At 42.6% G+C, this 22,669-nt stretch overlaps 1 protein-coding gene and 1 long non-coding RNA gene across 3 annotated transcripts in view; one reads left to right on the forward strand and one right to left on the reverse strand.

Moving 5' to 3' along the window:
- Window positions 1-22,669, forward strand: part of TMEM132C (transmembrane protein 132C) — a 432,037-nt gene that overhangs the window by 380,190 nt on the left and 29,178 nt on the right. For both annotated transcript variants that reach the window (XM_081538273.1, XM_081538274.1), the window contains one exon: window positions 17,695-17,838. In XM_081538273.1, the coding sequence (XP_081394399.1) occupies window positions 17,695-17,838 (144 nt within the window). The remainder of the gene's footprint in view (window positions 1-17,694; window positions 17,839-22,669) is intronic.
- The window catches only part of LOC145525404 (uncharacterized), a 50,175-nt gene that overhangs the window by 10,232 nt on the left and 17,274 nt on the right, over window positions 1-22,669 (reverse strand). Inside the window, exon 4 of the long non-coding RNA XR_014068191.1 lies at window positions 8,584-8,915. This is a non-coding gene — a long non-coding RNA (uncharacterized LOC145525404). The remainder of the gene's footprint in view (window positions 1-8,583; window positions 8,916-22,669) is intronic.

The following is a 22,669-nucleotide window of genomic DNA, read 5'->3' on the forward strand; positions in this document are numbered from 1 at the left end:
AATGCTGTAAAGCATCTATACCCCACGTTTTTTTTTTTTTCTTTTTAAAGAAGGGTCCTGGAAAATTAATACAGACATAAACATAAATGATGATGGTGATGATGATGATGTTTCCTGTGAATGTCTGACGCATTGTAGTTGCCCAATAAATACAAGCAGGTCTGATTATTTATGATCATCCCCTGGGACCTGTGAACCAGTCAGTAGGCTCTTCCGGCTCAGCTGCAAAAGCCCCCTGCTGCACTCTGCATTTCAACACTGGGCTGAGATACCTTGAAGCTTCATCTGTATCTACAACCACTCTCCATTGTTCCCATTACCACTTGAGCTCAGTCTCCTGTTCAGATCAGCACCAGCATTAGATTCGCATAGGAACATGAACCCTACTGTGAACTGCGCATATGAGGATCTAGGTTGCTTACTCCTTATTAGAATCATCCTGAAACCATCCCCCTCCCCATCATCAGTGGAAGAACGGTCTTCCACGAAGCCAGTCCCTGGTGCCAAAAAGGTTGAGGTCTGCTGCACGAGGCCATTGTGCTAAGATTTCCGGAAGGAATTGCAAAGTGAAGACAAACAGAGATGACGGAGGAGAATGTGTATGGACCTGTGGGGTCAGTGATGGAGGAGACTTTTTCTCTTGCTCCCTGGAATGTTAGGAAGAGAAAGTTTTCCCTTGGGAGACATCCTCTCCTCTTCCCTGGCCTCTCCACCTCCCAGCCCTCATTGCTCCTTGGAAATCCCAAAGCCATTGCAAAGCGGAAATGATGAGAATATTATTTTCTCTTTCCTCACCAGCCATGCATTTCCCCATTGGCATCTCTGGGAGAATTTTAAAAATCAGTTCTACCCTCCAAAATCTCACAGAACTCTTGGGGATCATTTCATTAGGAATGGGAGAGGAGCAGGCAGTGTAGTTGGTCAGCAAGTCCAATCTAGCCCACTCCATCAGGCCTGCGGTTCGCACACCAACTGATAATAAGGTTTCCTTCCCTTCTCTCCCTGATGAGAAAAATTGCCACAGAGCTGGGTGTCTGCACTCAGCCTGGTTAGAGGGAAAATTATGTTAGCGGGAGGAATTTCCAGAGGTCACCCCTTCAATGCCTGTGTGTGTGTACATAATGTATTCTTCATCACAGGATTATGTAAATAGCTGGTCGAACCTAACAAAGTCAGCCTGTTAATCAGATGGCACTTCCCTGGGCTCATCTGCCCTGAATCCAGAACCCTCATTTCAAGCACCCTCACTAATCAGCATGGCTGCTGGGCTACCATGCGTCATTTTAACTAGGATGCCTTGAATTGGGAAAATGAAGCACCCTCTTGGAGTAATATTCCTGGTGCTGTAAGTTAACACTGAATTGTCCATCTTCACTTGGCCCTTCTCTCATAATAGCCCTGTCATCAGCCTTGTACCCACCACCACCACCACCAGCCAAAAACAATGGGATTGCTACCATTCCCTGCCATTCCCCAAGTGCAAACCATCTAGCTCCCTTGCCATGGAGTCATCTCCTGGTTACAAAACTGGAAATGTTGCATGCAAGTATAGTGAATAATCTTTGTTCACCATCTCAAGCATACAAAGAAATATCTACTTGGATTAGCATTGGGTTCAGTATAGCAGAAAACAATCAAAACTAGTAGCTGAAACATGGTTTGTCTCAAGTACTTATGTAAGTCTAAGACTGCTCCTTAGGCATCAGAGATTAAGACTGCCCCTGTCTTGCTACCCCACGATCCTCTGTGGGTGGCTTTCATTTTCAAGTTTGTCTCATGGCCCAAGATGGCTGCTAGTGTTTCAGCCGTTGTATGTGTATTCCAAGTAGCAGAAAGAAGAAAAAGGGCAAAAAGAACATACCACATACCTAGTCCAGCTCCCATTAAACAGATTTCCAAAAATGTTGCAGAACATTGCTGCTGCTTGCGTTTAAACTAGAACAGTGGTTCTCAAACTTTTCAACAGCATCAGAATCAGCGGAGAGACTTAAAACAAAGGTGAATGGGCTCCACTGTCAGAGTGCCTGACTAAGTATATCTTGGGTGGCAACCAAGATTTTTTTTTAATTTCTAACATGTCCCCCAGTAATGCTGAGGCTACTAGTCCAGACACCACACTTTGAGAATCATTTTGGGGCTTCCCTGGTCTTGAACCCTATTCCATGGTCACCCCCAGTGGCAAGAGAGACGGAGTTTAGACTTCTCTGAGGTGGGTACTCTTCCCCACCCCACCTGCCAAAAATTCATGGTTCAGTTACCAAAGAAAAGGAAGATAATGGGTATTGAGTACCAACTAACTCCTTTTGGCTACAATGCTTAGGGTCTCTTCCTGTCTGAACCTGTTCAATTTATGTTTCTATTCTCTACCTTTTTCAAGCCACCTCTGGGATCCACAGATCTTTGCTATTTCTCTACAGACACACCAGACAACCACCATCTTTTGCTTCTTTCCAGAGGTGCCATCCAGTAACAGGACATTTGTTGCCTCTCTCTCTCTCTCTCTCGAAATCCAAAGACCTCTTTCTCACAAGAGACTAATCTTCCCAGGGCCCGCCACATGAGCTGGGGGACCCTGCAGCTGCCTCAACTGTCCTTCCTCCAACTGTGCTGTGTGTTTTCCCAACCCACTGCATTTCAGCCAAGATGCAGGAAGAAGCGATGGGTTTTTTTCTACTCATATACTTTAAAAAAAAAAAATTGGAGTATAGTTGCTTTGCAATGCTGTGTTAGTTTCTGCTGTACAGCAACGTGAATCAGCTATATGTATACATATATCCCCTCCCTCTTGGACCTCCCCCCACCCACTCCATCCCATCCCCCTAGGTTATCACAGAGCACCGAGCTGAGCTCCCAGTGTTATACAGCAGCTTCCCACCAGCTATCTGTTTTACACGTGGTAGAGTATATATGTCAATCCCAATCTCCCAATTCACCGCCCACCCCCACCCCATGTCCACATGTTTGTTTTGTACATCCATGTCTCTATTTTTGCCCTGCAAATAGGTTCATCTGTCACATTTTTCTATATCTCACATATATGTGTTAATATACAGTATTTGTTTTCTTCTTTCTGTCTTGCTTCGCTCTGTATTGACAGACTCTAGGTCCATAATTAGAGACATGCAGATCAAAATTACAATGAGATATCACCTCATACCAGTCAGAATGGCCATCATCAAAAAGTCTACAAACAGTAAATGCTGGAGAGGGTGTGGAGAAAAGGGAACCCTGTTGCACTGTTGGTGGGAATGTAAATTGATACAGCCTCTATGGAAGACGGTATGGAGGTTCCTCAAAAAACTCACATATTTTTGAAATACTTTTTATATTGAAGGATATTGGATGTGCAGTTTTGTATGTTATAGGTGTGCCACATAATGATTCACAACTTTTGAAGGTTATGCTCCCCTTATTTGTTGTTGTTCAGTCACTAAGTCACTGTGTCACATTCAACTCTTTGTGACCCCATGGTCTGCAGCACACCAGGCTCCTCTGTCTTCCACTGTCTCCTGGAGTTTACTCATTCATGTTCGCTGAGTCAGTGATGCTGTCTAACCATCTAGTCCCCTGCCACCCCCTTCTTTTGCCTTCAGTCTTTCCCAGCATCAGGGTCTTTTCCAGTGAGACAGCTCTTCCCATCAGGTGGCCCAAGTATTGGAGCTTCAGCTTCAGCATCAGTCCTTCCAATGAATATTCAGGGTTGATTTCCTTTAGGATTGACTGGTTTGATCTCTTTGCAGTCCAAGGGACTCTCAAGAGTCTTCTCAGACAGCACTACAATTCGAAAGCATCAGTTCTTCGGTGCTTAGCCTTCTTTATGGTCCAACCCTCACAACCGTATGTGACTACTGGAAAAACCATAGCTTTGACTATATGGACCTTTATTGGGAAAGTGATGTCTCTGCTTTTTAATACACTGTCTAGGTTAGTCATAGCTTTTCTTCCAAGGAGCAAGCGTCTTTTAATTTCATGGATGAGGTCACCGTCCACAGTGATTTTCAAATCCAAGAAAATAAAATATGTCACTGCTTCTATGTTTTTCCCCATCCATTTGCTATGAAGCGATGGGACTGAATGCCATGATCTTCGCTTTTTGAATGTTGAGTTTTAAGCCAGCTTTTTCACTCTCCTCTTTCACCCTTGTCAAAAGGATCCTTAGTTCCTCTTTATTTCTGCCATTAGAGTGTTATTATCTGTGTACATGAGGTTGTTGATATTTCTCCCAGCAATTTTGATTCCATCTTGGGATTAATCCAGCCTAGGATTTCTCATGATGTACTCTGCATAGAAGTTAAATAATCAGGGTGACAATACACAGCCTTGACATACTCCTTTCCCAATTTTGAACCAGTCGGTTGTTCCATACTCTGTTTATAGTTATTATAAAGTATTGGCTTTGTTCCCCATGTTGTACAATATATCCTTTTAGCTTATTTTATACCTAATAGTTTGTACCTCTTGTTTCCCTACTCCTATATTGCCCCTCCACTTTCCCCTTCCCTCTGCCACTGGTAACCACTCGTTGGGTCTCTGTATGTGTGTCTAGTCATACACTTTTCCTTCTGAAGCAATCATTGGTAATGTTATCCACCATACTCAAGTCTGGAAAGATCAATTGTAGGGGCTTCTTATTTTTCAAGTGGTTATACTCACCCTCCTTGAGCTAAAAGCGTGTGCAGAGAACCAAACACTGTCATACCATGCAACTAATCATGACTGCACATTAGAAAACACAAAATCAACTTTGATTCAAAGACCTCTTCCTGCTTAACACAAGCTTCCCTGCTCTAGGGCGATACTTCTTGTGGGTCCAAAGCCCCCGGGTCTCCCAGATACAATGCAAATAATTGCCAGATGCAGATCCATCCAGTTTGTGCCAAGAATTCAGGCTTCACGCCAGCCGCGGAGCTGATGGTCAACTGTAGCTGGAAACAAAGTGAATCAGTGGAGATAACAGTTGAAGGAAAGCAAAACTGTAAGGATAGCGACAGGAGGTAGCACCTACAAGGATGCTCAGTTCTTGCCATATGACCCAGCAATCCCACTGCTGGGCATACACACCGAGGAAACCAGAATTGAAAGAGACACGTGTACCCCAATGTTCATCGCAGCACTGTTCATAATAGCCAGGACATGGAAGCAACCTAGATGTCCATCAACAGACGAATGGATAAGGAAGCTCTGGTACATATACACAATGGAATATTACTCAGCTATTAAAAAGAATACATTTGAATCAGTTCTATTGAGATGGATGAAACTGGAGCCCATTATACAGAGTGAAGTAAGCCAGAAAGAAAAACACCAATACAGTATACAAATGCATATATATGGAATTTGAAAGATGGTAACGATAACCCTATATGTGAGACAGAATAAGAGACACAGATGCATAGAACAGCCTTATGGACTCTGAGGGAGAATGTGAGGGTGGGATGTTCTGAGAGAATAGCATTGAAACATGTATATTATCTTGTGTGAAACAGAACACCATTCCAGGTTCGATGCATGAGACAAATGCTCAGGGCTGGGACACTGGGATGGCCCAGAGGGATGGGATGGGGAGGGAGGTGGGAGGGGGGTTCAGGATGGGGAACACATGTAAACCCATGGCTGATGCATGTCAATGTAGGGCAAGAACCACTACAGTGTTGTAGAGTGGTTAGCCCCCAACTAAAATAAATAAATTTATTTTTTAAAAAAAGAAAAAAAAAAAAGGATGCTCAGTTCTACAAAGCAGAATGACTTGAACACCAAAGGGTTAGGAAACACCCTTGGGGACATGAGAGCCCTATCGTTTGGGGAAAATGATCTTCTTGTTCAGAGCTTGGCGGAATTCTTCTGTAAAGGGCTAGAGAGTAAACATTTTAGATTTTACAGAGACACATACAGTGTCTGGCATATTCTATTTCTGTTTTTTTTTTTGAAGCCTTGACTAGTGTACAGATCATTCTCGGCTCACCAGTTCACATAAAAATACCAACCATGGGCAGAATTTGGCCCTTGGATCTTGTTGATCAGACGGTAAAATTCTAATATGCCAAGAAAGGTATCAGTAAGGCTCTCATAGATGTCTCCTCTCCCTGCAAAAGTGTAAATAAATTCAATTAAATTATCTTTAATTCTAAGAAGCAATACACAGTTGCAGTGTCTGTCTCACCATTGACCGTGTGTGACAATGGATCGGGAAACCGTAGACTGTCCTCGCCATCGGATCACTCTAAGTTGCCTTCTTCAGGGAAAACAAGAAACTCTTCATCTGCAATCACCTCCACATCCCCAAGTGCTAACGTGTCTGTTCTTCTAGGCAATGTGTTCGCATGCTTGCTCCATGCTGTCTTATTTTCATTTGATTATATTTTCTATGCCTCTCCCTCCAAAGCCAATAGAGAAAAGAGAGTTTCAGGAGGACATGTTGACTTTTCTCCATCTGCCAGTTGCCTCAACCCAGACATTTCACATCTGTGCTTAATAGCTGCTCTTTTAATCACCTAGGACGTTGTTCCAAGCCCTGACAGGCCATTCATAAACATGACCTGATTTAATCTTCACAACAACCTTAATGATTCCCCAGGTTCACAGCCGAGGAAACTGATGCTTGGAGAATTCATTTATTTATTTTAGCATGGCTAATAAATTTTTTATTTGTCTTTAAATTTCTTTTTAAATTGGAAGGTAATTGCTTTACAATGTTATGTTGGTTTCTGCTGTGCAATAATGTCAATTAGCTAGGTGCTAAGTCGCTTCAGTCATGTCCAACTCTTTGCGACCTGATAGACTGTATCCCGCTAGGCTCCACTGTCCATGGGGATTCTCCAGGCAAGAATACTGGGGTGGGTTGCCATTTCCTTCTCCAAGGAATCTTCCCAACCCAGGGATCAAACCCGCGTCTCTTCTGTCTTCTGCATTGGCAGGCAGGTTCTTCACCACAAATACCACCTGGAAAGCCCCTGGTAGCATATATATGTCAATGCAACTCCCTCAATTTATCTCACCCTCTCCTTCCCTGCCCCTCAGTGTCCACAGCTCCATTCTCTACGTCTGCATCTCTAGTCCTAATTGCATCTCTGTTGCAAATAGGTTCATTAGTACTATTTTTCTAGATTCCATATATGTGCATTAATATACGATATTTGTTTTTCTCTTTCTGACTTACTTCACTTGGAGAATTTAAAACACAGCAAAGAAAGAGCAGAGGCAGAACCGAGGCAGTTCTGTCCTGTGTGCTAGCTCTTCAGTGTCGGGCAGGAGGACCACATGTCCCAGCCCTGGAGGTCCACATTTAAACCCGGCCAGGGCACCTCAGGATTGTGTACCCTGGACACGTCACTCAAACAGCTCGGGCCTCGGTACCCCCATGCATAAGACCAGGCAAAATAAGACCACATGCTTCCTGGGTTGGTAGTAGAGATGAATGTGTTTAGCAGCGCCTATTGTGTAGGCAGTGCTCCCCAGATGGGACCTTTTTTAAAATTATTATTATTATTAAATGCTATTAATACTTCTAAATGACTCCCAGGCACATACTCATTGAGAGAGATTGTATTCTTTTTATTATTGAAATATAGTTGATTTACAGTGTTGTGTTAGTTTCTGGTGTACAGCAAAGTGATTTAATTATATATATATATATATATATATATATACTTTTTTGGCTTCCCAGGTGGCTCAGTGGTAAAGAATCTGCCTGCCAAGCAGAAGAACGTGGGTTTGATCCCTGAGTCGGGAAGATTCCCCTGGAGAAGGAAATGGCAAACCCCCCCCCCCACAGTATTCTTGACTGGAGAGACCATGGGCAGAGGAGCCTGGTGGGCTGCAGTCCATGGGGTCACAAAGAGCCAGACAAGACTTAGCAACTAAACCACCACCAGCACATATTCTTTTTCCTTTTTTTTCCGTTATGGTTTATTACAAGATATTGGATACAGTTCCCTGTGCTCTACAGTAGGACCTTGTTATTTATCCATCCTACAGATACTATTTTGCATCTGCTAATCCCTAACTCCCAATCCATCCTTCTCCCACCACCACCTTCCCCCGTTCCAGCTTGGCAAGCACCAAGCTATTCCCTAAGTCTGTGACTCTGTTTCTGTTTCATAGATAGGTTTATTTTTGTCATGTTTTAGATTTCACATTTATATGATATCACATGATATTTGTCTTTCTCTTTCTGGCTGACTTCACTTAGTATGATACTCTCTAGGTCCATCCATGTTGCTGCAAATGCCATTATTTCATTCTTTTTATGGCTCAATAGTATTCGACTGTATATAGGTCCTGCATCTTATTTATCCATTCATCTGTCAATGAACATTTAGGTTGCTTCCATGTCTTAGCTCTTGTGAATAGTGCTGCTATGGACATAAGGGTGCATGTACCTTTCCAAGTTATAGTTTTGTCTGGATAGATGCCCAGGAGTGGGATTGCTGGACCCTATGGCAATTCTATTTTTAGTTTTTTGAAGACCTTCCATATTATTGTCCATAGTGGCTACACCAACTTAACATTCCCACCAACAGTGTAGGAGGGTTTCCCTTAAGAGAGGTTTTTTCTACCTTCTGGAATATTTTAAATTAAACTTGCCTCATCCTCAGCCTCTCATGAATTTGAACCCCCGATGTCAGTATAGAAGGCCAGGCATCTGGTCTTTGACCTGAAGATGCATTTTATCTTGGTCTCATTTCCGGGGTGAGTGAACGGAAGATGGATGGATCGTCGACTTATCTGAGGCCTCATGGTCAGCCAAGAAGCAGAACTAGGTCTGAACCCAGCCATGGCCTCTCCATGGGGTTCTCCAGGCAAGAACACTGGAGTGGATTTCCATTTCCTCCTCCAGGGGATCTTCCTGACCCAGGGGTCAAACTCATGTCTTCCGCTTGGCAGGCAAATTCTTTATCACTGAGCCACCTGGGAAGCTGAAAAAGAACATAAATATATATATATATATATATATATATATAATTAAATCACTTTGTTGTACACCAGAAACTAACACAACATTGTAGATTGGTACTAACCCTTCTCCCATACCCTTTTCCTTCTCTTTTTAAAGTGGGCTTCCCTGGTAACTCAGACAGTAAAGAGTCCACCTGCAAAGCAGGACACCTGAGTTTGATCCCTGGGTCAGGAAGATCTCCTGGAGAAGGGAGGCCTGGTGGGCTACAGTCCACGGGGTCACAAAAAGTCAGACACAACTGAGCAACTAACACACACTGAGGTGTAATTCACACGGTATAAAATGCACCATTTTTTGACAGAACTATAGGGTATTGTTTATTTATTTTCTACATTTATTATTTTTTAATTTTTTTGTTGAAGTGTGGTTGATATACAATATTATGTGTTTCAGATATACAGCATAGTGATCCACAACTGTTAAAGTTATACTCCATTTATAGTTATTATAAAATATTGGCTATATTCCCTGTGTTGTACAGTAAATCCTTATAGTTTATTTTATACTTACTACTCTGTACCCCTTACTCTCCTACCCGTATACTGCCCCTCCCTCTTTTCTCTCCGCACTGGTAACCAACACTTTATTCTCTGTATCTGTGAGTCTGCTTCTGTTTTGTTATATTCATTAGTTTATTTCATTTTTAGATTCCACATATAAGTGGTAACATAAAATATTTGTCTTTGTCTGACTTAGTTCACTCAGTTTAACAATCTCTAGGTCCATCTATGCTGCTGCAAATGGCAAAATTTCGTTCTTTTTATGGCTAATATTCCATTGTGTGTGTGCGTGTGTGTGTGTGTGTTTGTATCACATCTTCTTTATCCATTCATCTGCTGACAGACACTTAGGTTGCTTCTATATCTTAGCATTAGTAAAAATGCTGCTATAAACATTTGGGGCACATGTATCTTTTCGAATGAATACTTTATTTTCTTTGGATAAATAGCCAGGAGTGGAATAATGTACCATTTTAAAGTCTTTAGTGGATGCTGCTGCTGCTGCTGCTGCTAAGTCGCTTCAGTGGTGTCTGACTCTGTGCGACCCCATAGACGGCAGCCCACCAGGCTCCCCCGTCCCTGGGATTCTCCAGGCAAGAACACTAGAGTGGGTTGCCATTTCCTTCTCCAATGCATGAAAGTGAAAAGTGAAAGTGAAGTCACTCAATCATGTCTGACTCTTAGCGACCCCATAGACTGCAGCCCACCAGGCTCCCCCATCCATGGGATCTTCCAGGCAAGAGTACTGGAGTGGGTCACCATTGCCTTCTCCTTTAGTGAATGGTTCTTAGTATATTTACAAGGTTGTGCAGCCATCACCACTGTACAATTCCAGAACATTCCCATCACCCTAAAATAAAAATCATACTCTTCAAACAGTCACTCTGCCTTCCCACCACCCTCCTCAAGCTCCTGGCAACCATCAGTTCATCAATTTGCTTTCTATCTCTATGGATTTGCCTATGCAAATAGACATTTGCATAAAATTAGACATTTTATATAAATGGAATCGTACAATAGGTGTCATTTTGTGTCTGGCTCCTTTCAATTAACATTATGTTTCGAGGTTTATCCACATGGTCCCACATATCAGCACTTCATCCCTTTTTTGCAACTGAGTAATATTCCACTGGGTGGACATCACACATTTCCATTCTTCTAATTTCTCTCCTTGAGAAGTCTTGGGGAATCTGTAGTCAGCATTTCACATCCACTCCTGGGATAAGTATCCCATCCCCTGGCCATTTGGACTTTTCTTGTCTTGGCTGCACCACATGGCATGTGAGATCTTAGTTCCATGACCAGGGATCTAACCAGTGTCCCTTGCATTGGAAGCATGGAGTCTTAACCACTGGACTACAGGGAAGTCTGTGGACTAATCTTTTGCATCATTTCACACACCTCAACTTTTTCAACCCTTCAGAAGCAATTCTGTCCTCTCAATTTATTTAAAAATTAAAACTTCAATTTGTAAAAAAAAAAAAAATTGCAGAAAGTGGCCAAACCAATTTACATTTATGAGGGCAAATCAAACAAAGTGCGTTTTCTCTGAAGCCTCGGGCTTTTTTCAAGTTTGAAATGGCAATGATTTAAAAGTACCTTACTTGATTGATTCTTTTCAGAAACACAGAGCATTTCTCCAGTTTCTGACAGAAGGAGGCGGAAAGAGGGGGGAAAAAAAAACAATAAAAGCAGAGAACAAACATTTAATAACACAAAAAGTGTCCAAGTAACAGTTCTATCTTAGTCGTGTTCTGGAAGGCTCTGAAATGGTGTTGATGAGTGGGATCTGATGTGTACTGGGGGACAGGAGGTGTACACCCACCTACTTTCAAGAGAGAGGACTCCATTCATTGATGCTGAGCATCTCATACCTCAGGGGGGCCTGGAGAAAAGACGACTCACAGCCTGGCCTCCAGAGCAGCACCACGAAGAGGGTGAAGGCAGGCAGCACCTGCTCCTGGCTGGCCCTGCACGACATGAACTCTTCCAGGTCTGGCCGGGGATTCAGAAAACCCACAATTTTATGTCTTTAAATAGTGTGCTGGGGGACTTCCCTGCTGGTCGAGTGGTTAAGAATCTGCCTGCCAATCCATGCAGAGGAACCGGGTTAGACCCCTGTTGGGGAAGATTCCACGAGACAGCTGAGCCTGTGTGCCACAACTGCTGAGCCCACACTCTAGAGCCTGTGCTCGAAAACCAGGAGAAGTCACTGCAATGAGAAACCCGCTCACTGCAACTCGAGAAAGCCCGCACACAGTAGCGAACGTTCAGGGCAGCCAAAAATCAATCAATTAATTAAAATAAATAGTGTGTCAGGCATATTGTTGTGAATTGGCCTCAACTCTAAAAGGATTTGGGGGCAGCAACCAGCCCCATATCTGTAAACTGCAATGTCAGTTTCATACACATACTTGTGCACACACACATATTTTTAACTCACCAGAAAATGTTCCCTCCTTCCCAGCACAGCATCTCTCCAAGTCTTTGGGAGGGAACAAAGGAGTTTTACAGTCAGACCAGGATAACATGCCCAGTCCACGCCTGGGTTCCCCACTGTCCCCTTGCTTCTGCATTGTGGGCTGTTGTTTTTGGTAATCCCACAGCTATGCCTTGATCAGGAGAAACCAGAAAAATACAGTCCAACCTGAAAATTGTTCACTCACAGGAATCCGAGGATGGTGTGGGAGTTCTTCATTTCCCAGCCCTCAAGTGCACCAGGCCCACCTTGGAAAGGTGGCCAAGGGTTCTTCTTCAGTGACTAAAGCCCATACCCACTAGGTGTTTCTTCTCCTCTCTTCTCTCCCGGAATTCCAGATTCACAGCCTAAGGGACCCTGGAGTTAGTGCCCTCCACGCACGACACAAATATTGGCTGCCTCTCATAACATCACTCCTCCGTGATTGTATGCCAACAGAATCCGTCCATCTTCTCCACAATGTCAATGACCCCTTCTCAGGTTATGATAAAGGACATTTCTTACTTTCTAGGGTTAACTATAGCGAAATACACGACTGGACGGTTAAACCACAGAGCTTTATTTTCTCACAGTTCTGGAGACCAGAAATCCAAGCTAAGGGTGTCAGAAGGTCTGATTTCTCTTGCAGCCTCTGTCCTTGGCTCTCTAGGTCCATCCATGTTGCTGCCAGTAGCATTGTTTCATTCCTTTTTATGGCTGAGTAATATTCCATTGTATATTTGTAGAAGGTATAGATTTTTATATATGTATGCGTCGTGAACTGACAACCACAATCAAGCAGTTAACGCATCCATCACCTCACATAGTTACCGTGCACATGTGCGTGGAGGTGTATGCACATTAAGAACACTTTAGACCTACTTTCTCAGCAAATTGCAAGTATTTGATACATGTTATTAGCTATGGTCACCATGCTGTACGTGTGGTCTCCAGAACTTATCCATCTTATAAACGAACTCCCAGCCCCTGACCAGTCTACTTTCTGATTTTATGAGTACAACTTTTTTTTTAGATGCCACATATAAGTGAGATCACACAGTGTTTGACTTCTGTGTCTGACTTTTTTCATTTAGCAAAGCATCGTCCAGTTTCATCCATGTTACCACAAATATCAGTATTTTCTCTTTAAATTTTTTAACTTATTTACTTTATATTATTATACACGGGCTTTCTCCAGTTGCACTGCCCGGGATTCTCTTGTTGAGGAGCAAGGCTCCAAGTGAGCAGACTCAGTAGTTTGCAGCGCATGTGCTCAGTTGCCCCAAGACATATGGACTCTTCCCAGACCAGGGATCATAGCCATGTCCCCTGAATTGGCAGGTGGACTCCCAACCACTGAACCACCAGGAAGGTCTGGATTTTCTTCTCTTTTGATGTTGAATAGTATTCCATTGTACACATATATATCACATTTTCTTTGTCCGCTCATCTGTAGACAGACGTGTAGGTTGTTTCCATATCTTGACTACTGTGAATAATACTGCCATGAACATGGGGGTGTAGAGAACTCTTCAGGATGGTGATTTCTTCTTATTAGGGTATATACTCTGAAGTGAGATTGCTGGATGACATGATTGTTCTATTTTTAATTTTCTGAAGACCCTCCATACTGTTTCCCATAGCAGCTGCACCAATTTACACTCCCACCAACAGTGCACAAGGGTTTTCTTTCTTCCAAATCTTCACCAACAAGTCATCTTTTGACTTTTGGATAATATCCACCTGAACAGGTGTGAAATAATATCTCTTTGTGGTTTTGCTTTACAATGGTTAGTAATGTTGAACATCTTTTCATGCATCTGTTGGCCATTTGGATATCATCTTTGGAGAATTGTCTGTTCAGGTCCTTTGCCCATTTTTTAATTGGGCTATTTGGGGATATTGTTTGTTTTTTGTTATTGAGTTCTTTGACGGAAGAACACAGATTTGAGCCATGGAGAATATAGCTGGAGGTCTACTACATAGAAATAGCTTACTAATTGATGAAACCAAACAGGGGAAAGAGAGTCAAGAGATGGAGAGACGTAGGAATTAATTGCAACGTGTTTTGAGAACCTGGTTCTAGCAATACCTGAAGCTGAAATCTTCCCTTGGATACTTGAGTTGTACAAGGCAATAAGTCACCTTTTTGCTTAGACTGAATTGAGTTGGATTTTTGCCACTAGTTAATTAGAAAGTCCTGACAGACCCAATACTGTGGTTGCCTGCTTGCTTGTGCCTCCCACCCCCCACCATCCCATACATCTGTGTGAATGTGGGCTTGTCACTCTGGTTCACTATGTTATAATCCAGTGACAAGAACATGCTGGGTGCACAGTAAGGGTTCATTAAATGGCTGGTGGATCTTCATGGTTATGTAGGATTTGACAGGTGGAAGGAGATGTGGATGATGTGGTCCAATCCCTTAATTTGTAAAATGAAGAAACCAAGATCCAAACAATAAGGCTCTATAGAAAATTAAAGCACAGAGTAGAATCTGGGATTCCAGGCTCCCCATGCCCACCAAGTAACAAACACTCACCAAAACTGTTGATCAGGAAAGGAGTCTTTTTCTTTATTTCTTTTACTTAAAAATTATTTTATCTTGAAGTATCTTTGATTTACAATGTTGTGTTGGTTTAAGGTATACAGCAAAGTGATTCAGTTATACACAAAATGTATCTATTCTTTTTCAAATTCTTTTCCATTTAGGTTATTATAGAGTATAGAGCAGACTTGCCTGTGCTATACAGTAGGTCTTTATTGATTGTTTTGAATATACCAGTGTGTACATGTCCAACCCAACCTCCCAATCTATCTCCCCCAACATCGTTCCCCTCCAGGTAACCATAAATTCATTCTCTAAGTTTGTGAGTCTATTTCTGTTTTGTAAATAAGTTCATTTGTATCATTTTTTTAGATTAGAAAGGAATTTTTAAATAAAAGGAACTTCATCCCTGTGGCTTAACCAGGTTATCCAAAGATCAATGCTTTCTTCACTCATTTGGCATTTTTGTTATTTTTAACTTTTCATTTTGTGTTGGAATATAGCTTTGTGATAGTTTCAGGTGGACAAAGGGACTCAGCCATACATATACATGTATCCATTCTCCCTCAAACTCCCCTCCCATCCAGGCTGCCACATAACATTGAGCAGAGTTCCCCGTGCCATACAGTAGGTCCTTGTTGGTTATCCATTTTAAATATTGGCATTTCTGTGACTGTTAATTTGTGCTCCTGAAGTTGATCTTGGTTCGCAAAAAATATCTAATGACCCACCAGTGTTAATCTTGATGTAATTCAGTTTAGGGATAGGAAGTCTTAGGTGAGAGACAGTGTGTGCATGTGTGTGTGTGTGCGTATGTGTGTGAGAGAGAGAGAGAGAGAGAGAGAGAAACTGCAGCGACCATTAGCAAGCTAATCACAATTAATCCACGAGGGAGTTTGCTGCTTTAATGAAGCCATTAGCCAAAGACCATTCTCAGAAAGAAGATGTTAAGACTGAACTCTGAGCACATTACCTGTAATGAACCTGAAAATGGACTTGGGGAATTTCTGTGGTATTCTTGGCATCAGTGATAGCCAATGCGCAAGCTGCCTAAATGGCAGCTCCAGTTCCAGGAATCCTGTGGACCCAAGATGCCCAGATGGCAGCTCCAGCTCCAGGAATCCCATGGACCCAAGAGAAGACATGGCAGAGGGTCAATGGGCACCAGCATTGAGGAGAGGCTGGCACTCCCCTTTGTAACTGATGGCTCTTTCAGCTGTGCACTTGGTTAATGCAAAAGGTCACTTCTGTGTCAATTGCTTCCCTGGAGGAAGAACTGAGAAAATCTCTTTCCTTGCATCTCCTGCTTCAAAGTAGAGCAGCAGTTCTGGAGAGGGATTTGGGGAGAAATTGACTCAGAGGTAAAAGGTGCCAATAGCCATCCCAAAGCCACAGACCCCTTTTCATCTTCTTTTGACCATAGGGAACAGGATTGCACAAGTGCCAACAGGGAGTGCCTACAGATTTAAGAGAGAAGGCATTTTCTTCATCACTTTGCAAATCATAAGACACGTGAGAGGTGATGCTAATCATTTGGCATGAAGTCAGTATGAACAGGATAAAGCAAAGTCCCCAGGCCTCCAAGGGAATGGGCCACAGTGGAACAACAGGAGAAGACTGGTGTGCTACACAAAGCAGTGAAGCCCGTTGCCAAGGTGTAGCAGTGATGATGGGCCTTTGGGGTAAAAATTGCCTAACTCTTTGGTTGCTCTTGTGGTGAACATCTGGGGCTTCCCCGGTGGCTCAGGAGCAAAGAACCCGCCTGTCAATGCAGGAGATGCAAGAGATGAGGGTCCGATTCCCAGGTGGGGAAGATCCTCTGGAGGAGGGCATGGCAACCCACTCCAGTATTCTTGCCTGGAGAACCCATGGACAGAGGAGCCTGGCGGGCTCCTGCATTGGCAGGCAGATTCTTTACCAGCTGAACCACCATGGAAGCCCAAGATCCTTCATCACAACAGCAAAGTCCCTTTTACCATATAAGGCAACAGACATACAGGTTCTGGAGATTGGAACATGGCCATCTTGGTGATTCCACCTTCCATGGTAACTTCCTGCACAAAGTAGCCAGTCAATTTCTGTTGCTTACAACTGAAACCTCACTGATGTGTACCTTTTACTTGGTCTCTGCAACAAAGAAAAAGGATGCGTATTTTTTTATTGTCATGGTTGAAAACTAGGAAGACAATCACAAATAAACTAAAAGTAAATTGTGAAACACCTAGCACCAGGTTATATTTCTAAGGTTTAGAAGGTTTTTTTTACTACAAATCTATCATGCAATTTTGCATCTGGATCTGATCAAACAAAAATTTAACTTGTTTGTGAGAATAGGCTACAAAGAGGACAAGCTTTATTACAATGAGACAATTCACCCAGACATAACAAGAAATGAACAAGTAAACTAAAAATCCCCATGCTGTGCCTTGCAGATTCTGTTTTGAACATTCATTTTTATTTTGTTTTTTTAATTGGAGGATAATTGGTTTACAATGTTGTGTTGGTTTCTGCCATACATCAACATGAATCAGCCATGCATGCATGCTTAGTCACTTCAGTCATGTCTGACTCTTTGCGACCCTATGAACTGTAGCCCGCCAGGCTCCTCTGTCCACAGGGTTCTCCAGGCAAGAATATTAGAGTGGGTTGCCATGCCCTGCTCCAGGGTATCTTTCTGATCCAGGGATCGAACCTGTGTCTCCTGCATTGCAGGTGGATTCTTTACCTACTGAGTCACCTGGCAAGCACCCCTCTCTCCCACTCACCTCCCACCCACCCCTCTAGGTTGTCACAGAGCACCGGGCTGAGCTCCCTGTGTTATACAGCAACTTCCCATTAGCTATCTACTTTATATATGGTAATATATATTTCAATGACACTCTCTCAATTTGTACCCCCCTGCCACCTCTGCTGTGTCCATAAGACTGTTGAACACTCACTTTTAAATCAAGTTTTTAAACCACAAATTTGACACCTCTAGAAACCTCCAAAATACACAGTTTGAACTTGCCACTCATTTTCACATATAAACACAACACGTAGAGTCCTTGACCTTAAGATGATCTCCTGTCTAGCAAGCAGGACACCTGTAACCCTTTTGCCCAGGTTCCTAAGGTAACTGTGGCCATGTCTTGTCTAAACAAGGAGAGGCACACGCCATGGAAGGCTTCCCCTAGTCTCCGAGAGAACCAAATAGCTCCCTTGACCCAGGTATGTCTCGTTCTTCCGGCAGGACACTGAGATCCTGAACACCGCCATCCTCACGGGAAAAACAGTTGCCATGCCCATCAAGGTGGTCACCGTGGAGGAGAACAGTATCGTGACAGATATCTCGGAGTCCGTGGAATGCAAGTCCACAGACGAGGAGGTCATCAAAGTAAGTGATTCCAGGGAGTTTCCTGGTGGTCCAGGGGTTAGAACTCAGCACTTTCATTGCCAGGGCTCGGGTTCAGTCCCTGGTTGGAGAACTAAGATCCTGCAAGCCAGGTGGCTCAGCCAGATAAAAAATGTGCAAAGTAAGTGATTCCATTAGTCATCTGGATTGAGCTGGTGGAAACTTCATGGGGGCGAATTGTTCACTAACAGAGGTTAGCCTGGTGAAATAAGAGGTCCAGTGAGTTGGCTTGTGTTCACAACGTTTCTGGGCTTCACTGCTGCTAAGTCACCTCAGTCGTGTCCAACTCTGTGCGACCCCATAGACGGCAGCCCAGCAGGCACCCCCGTCCCTGGGATTCTCCAGGCAAGAGCACTGGAGTGGGTTGCCATTTCCTTCTCCAATGCATGAAAGTGAAAAGTGAAAGTGAAGTCTCTCAGTCATGTCATGTCTGGGCTTCACTAAACGTTCCCATTTCCATCTGTTAATTTGACATCATGCCAGCCTTGTTGTCATCAAGTGTACTGCGGACCATAAGTCAGACTCAAGTACTTACAGTAACCAAGCAGGTGATTTAAGTGAGTGAAGTGGTAAATCAGACAAGCCCATTTCTGGAAGGGCAGCCATGGTCAACTCCTGCCAATTATAGGGGGCTTCCCTGGTGGCTCAGACGATAAAGAGTCTGCCTGCAGTGCAGGAGACCTAGGTTTGATTCCTGGGTTGGGAAGATCCCCTGAAGAAGGAAATGGCAACCCACTGCAGGATTCTTGCCTGGAAAATCCCATGGATGGAGGAGCCTGGCAGGCTACAGTCCATGGGGTCACAATGAAGCATTATGGCCGTGTATAAATGTGAGTTCAGGATTGGCACACCTTCAAGAGATGCCGCAAATTTCGTAAAACTCATCTGTCTTTCAATATTGGCAACAAATGTAATAAAAAAGAAAACTACAACGGGCAAAAAATAAAATATAAAACACACCGGCCGCATGCATCTGAACCATGGGGCAGCTGTTGAAACTGCTGTCCCATGAGGCAAATTGTGAACATTGGGTCAAATTCAGCCTACCACCTGCTTTGTAAAGAAGTTTTATTGGAACATAACCACTCAAATCTATTTCTTTTTAAAAAAATTTTTTGAAAGGAAGATTCTTTAAATTCTATAATATTTTACAGTTTTCAAAAGTTTCACACACATGATTTCATATAATCCCATAATAATCCTTTTGTCCCCCTACCCCTATGTTACCCCTGCCCCTAATGGTAACCACTAGCTTGTTCTCTGTATCTGCAAGTCTGCTTATTTTTTTTGTTTTATTTACTAATTTGTTGTATTTTTTAGATTTCACATATAAGTGATATCATACGGTATTTGTCTTTCTCTGTCTGCTGTATTGCACTTAGCATAAGGCCCTCCAAGTCCATCCACGTTGACGCAAATGGCAAAATTTCATTCTTTCAAATCTGTCTCTATATTGTCTATAGCTGCTTTTGAGTAAGTTTCCATGGAGACTATGTGGTCTGATGGTCTAAAATAGTTACCTATAAAAAAATCTTTTTTAATTTTTTAAATAAAAATAAAATAAAAGTTACCATTTTGCCCTTCCAAGAGAAAGTTTTCCTTGAGAATCCCTGCCCTAGAGACTATCTTTTTTAAAATTTCATTGGAGTACAGTTGATTTACAATGTTGTGTTAGTTTCAGGTGTACAGCAAAGTGATTTGGTTATACCTATACATATACCTCGGAGAAGGCAATGGCACCCCACTCCAGTACTCTTGCCTGGAAAATCCCATGGACGGAGGAGCCTGGTAGGCTACAGTCCATGGGGTCGCTAAGAGTCGGACACGACTGAGCGACTTCACTTTCACGTTTCCCTTTCATGCACTGGAGAAGGAAATGGCAACCCACTCCAATATTCTTGCCTGGAGAATCCCAGGGACGGCGGAGCCTGGTGGGCTGCCGTCTATGGGGTTGCACAGAGTCGGACACGACTGAAGCGACTTAGCAGCAGTAGCAGCAATACATATACCTATTTTTTTTTCATATTCTTTCCCCATATAGATCATTATAGAGTATTGAGTAGAATTCCCTGTTCTACACAGCAGGTCTTTGTTAGTTAGCTGTTGTATATATAGTACCCCAGTGTTCATTGCAGCACTATTTACAATAGCCAGGACATAGAAGCATGGTCCTAAAAGTCCATCAACCAATGAATGGATAAAGAAGATGTAGTATGTATAGAATAGGCTATTACTCAGCCATAAAAAAAGAATGAAATAACGCCATTTGCAGCAACATGAGTAGACCTAGAGATAGTCATACCAAATGAAGTAAGTCAGACAGAAAAAGAAAAATATCATATGACATCACTTATATGTGGAGTCTAAAGAAAGATACAAATGAACTTATCTACAAAACATAAATAGAGTCACAGATGTAGAAATCAAGCTTATGGTTACTAGGAGGTAAGTGGGGGGAATAAATTGAGACTATTTTGAGGCATGGATCCTACTTTTTGATCTTTCCTGCCAACATTTACCATGATCATGCGCCTGCAATGGTTGCGCAAAGAATAAGACTGTGAGGGTTTTTTGAAGCCAGAAATTAAGCATTTGGTCTTTCTGTGTATTTTTTGAAATCAATAGAAACATATCCAGAAAAAAAAACATACATATCCAAGAGAAAGCATCCATGGATGGAGGAGCCTGGCAGGCTACAGTCCATGGGGTCACAAAGAATTATGGCCATGTAATGTTTCCCGCCACATCCCCCCATCCCGCCACCCCCCAGATCGAGTCTGACAAGTAGCAATCAGTCTTCTCTCTGGAGTTAAAAACATGTTTGCATGGAAGAGAACCTTACAGACCATGGAAGGGGAGGACTAGAGTGGAAAAGTCCTTCTCTGCAACCCCCACCCCCGGAATGGACCCATGCAGCCCAGCTTTGTTGAGATTGTTCACTGCACTGGATGCCACGTTCACGGTTGTCTAAATTGTTACACAAACCTTCCAGTAGGTGACAGTAAAGCATCCCAGCAATATGCTGTGACCACCATTTTTTGACTGTTGGAGGTACTGTCTCAAAGAAGAGATGCTTTTTTCTAATTCACCAAACAGTGGTTTATTATTTGATGGTAACCCTGATCCCAAAGTGCTTTACAGAAGACCCCGAAAACCTGTGGGAGGAGAAGAGGAAGTGGTCGAAGTTCTAAACAACACTGACCAATAAAAATGTAGCAGGAGCCACATAAGTAATTTAGATTCGCTTGTAGTCACATTCAAAAAAAAGTAAAAAGAAACAGGTGAATTTGATTTTTAACGCATGTGTCTAACCCATTATATTTAAAACAGTCATTTCAACGGGTAGTCCGTGTGAAAATTATTAATATGACAGTTCACATTTTTGGGCGCTAAATCTGATCACCAACTCAATGGACATGTGAAAAGTGAAAGTGGTGAGTAAACCTCTACCATCACTGATTTGCAATCTCCCTGAGAGACAATTGGGTATCTAATTCAAAAGGTTATTGTGAGGATTCAGGAGTTTCATTTTTCAAGTAAAGGGCTTAACTCTGAGTTGGGTAATCCCCTTGACGACACTATTAGGTAAGCCAGGGGTTACAGACTGGCTGCTCACAGGTATATTTTTGTGATAGGCACAGTGTTATTAAAAAATTAGCATGGGTTGCAGCTTACTTCCAGTGTATGATTCAGTGACATTTTAGGAGATTGACTGAGTTCGGTAACCATTGCTGTGACCCAGTTTTGGAATATTTTTGTCACCCCATTTGCTGTTAATCCCCATTCCCACCCCTAGCCCTGGGCAACCACTAATCTACTTTCTGTCTCTGTAGATTTGCCTTTTGGGGGGCATTTCACATAAATGCAATCATACAGTATGTGGTCTCTTACTGAAAGTTTGGCGATCATTTTGTATGTAATCTCTTTTGACACTTTTCGGATAGCCATCTAGAGAGAGATCTTATTTTACAAGAATGGGATATCATACAAACTATTTTTTACCATGGACTTTTTAATTCGGCAAATCAAATGAGCTTATTTACAAAACAGAAATAGACTCACAGACACAGAAGACAAACTTACGGTTACCAAAGGGAAAACAGGAAGGATAAATGAGGAGTTCAGGATTAGCAGAGACCCACTACTATATATAAAATAGATAAACAAGGACCTGCTGTATAGCACAGAGAGCTATATTCAATATCTTATAGTAACCTATAATGGAAAAGAATCTGATAGAGATTTCATATACATATATGTATATGTAAATGTATAACAATCACTTTGCTATATACCTGAAACTAACACAATATTGTAAATCAAAAAGAAAAAAAATTAATTAAATTGGGAGATCTACAGATAACACACACAGACACAGACACACACATGCTATAGCATACCTTTCCAGCCCTCAGGTAATCCATGTTGATTTCCTACCTGATCTCATTCTATACCTTTCTTCATGCTCATACGATCATAAACACATACACGTCAAGGCGTGTGTGTGTGTGTGTGTGTGTGTGTAAATGCACATGTAGAAGGGGTTTTTCTGTCCCGGGTTGTTTCGCAGCATGTGTGTATGTTTGCTCAGTCGTGTCCGACTTTTGCAACCCCATGGACTGTAGCCCACCAGGCTCCTCTCTCCATGGGATTTCCAAGCAAGAATACTGGAGTGAGTTGCCATTTCCTCCTCCAGGGGATCTTCCCAACTCAGGCATCGAACCCACATCTCCTGAGTCTCCTGCCTTGGAAGACGGATTCTTTACCAAAAGTGTCACCTGTTTGCAGAGTTGGGGTTATATCACATGCACAT

The sequence above is a fragment of the Giraffa tippelskirchi genome, chromosome 11 (assembly GCF_054371585.1).
Source record: "Giraffa tippelskirchi isolate mGirTip1 chromosome 11, T2T-mGirTip1v1.2.pri, whole genome shotgun sequence".
Classification (NCBI taxonomy): domain Eukaryota; kingdom Metazoa; phylum Chordata; class Mammalia; order Artiodactyla; family Giraffidae; genus Giraffa; species Giraffa tippelskirchi.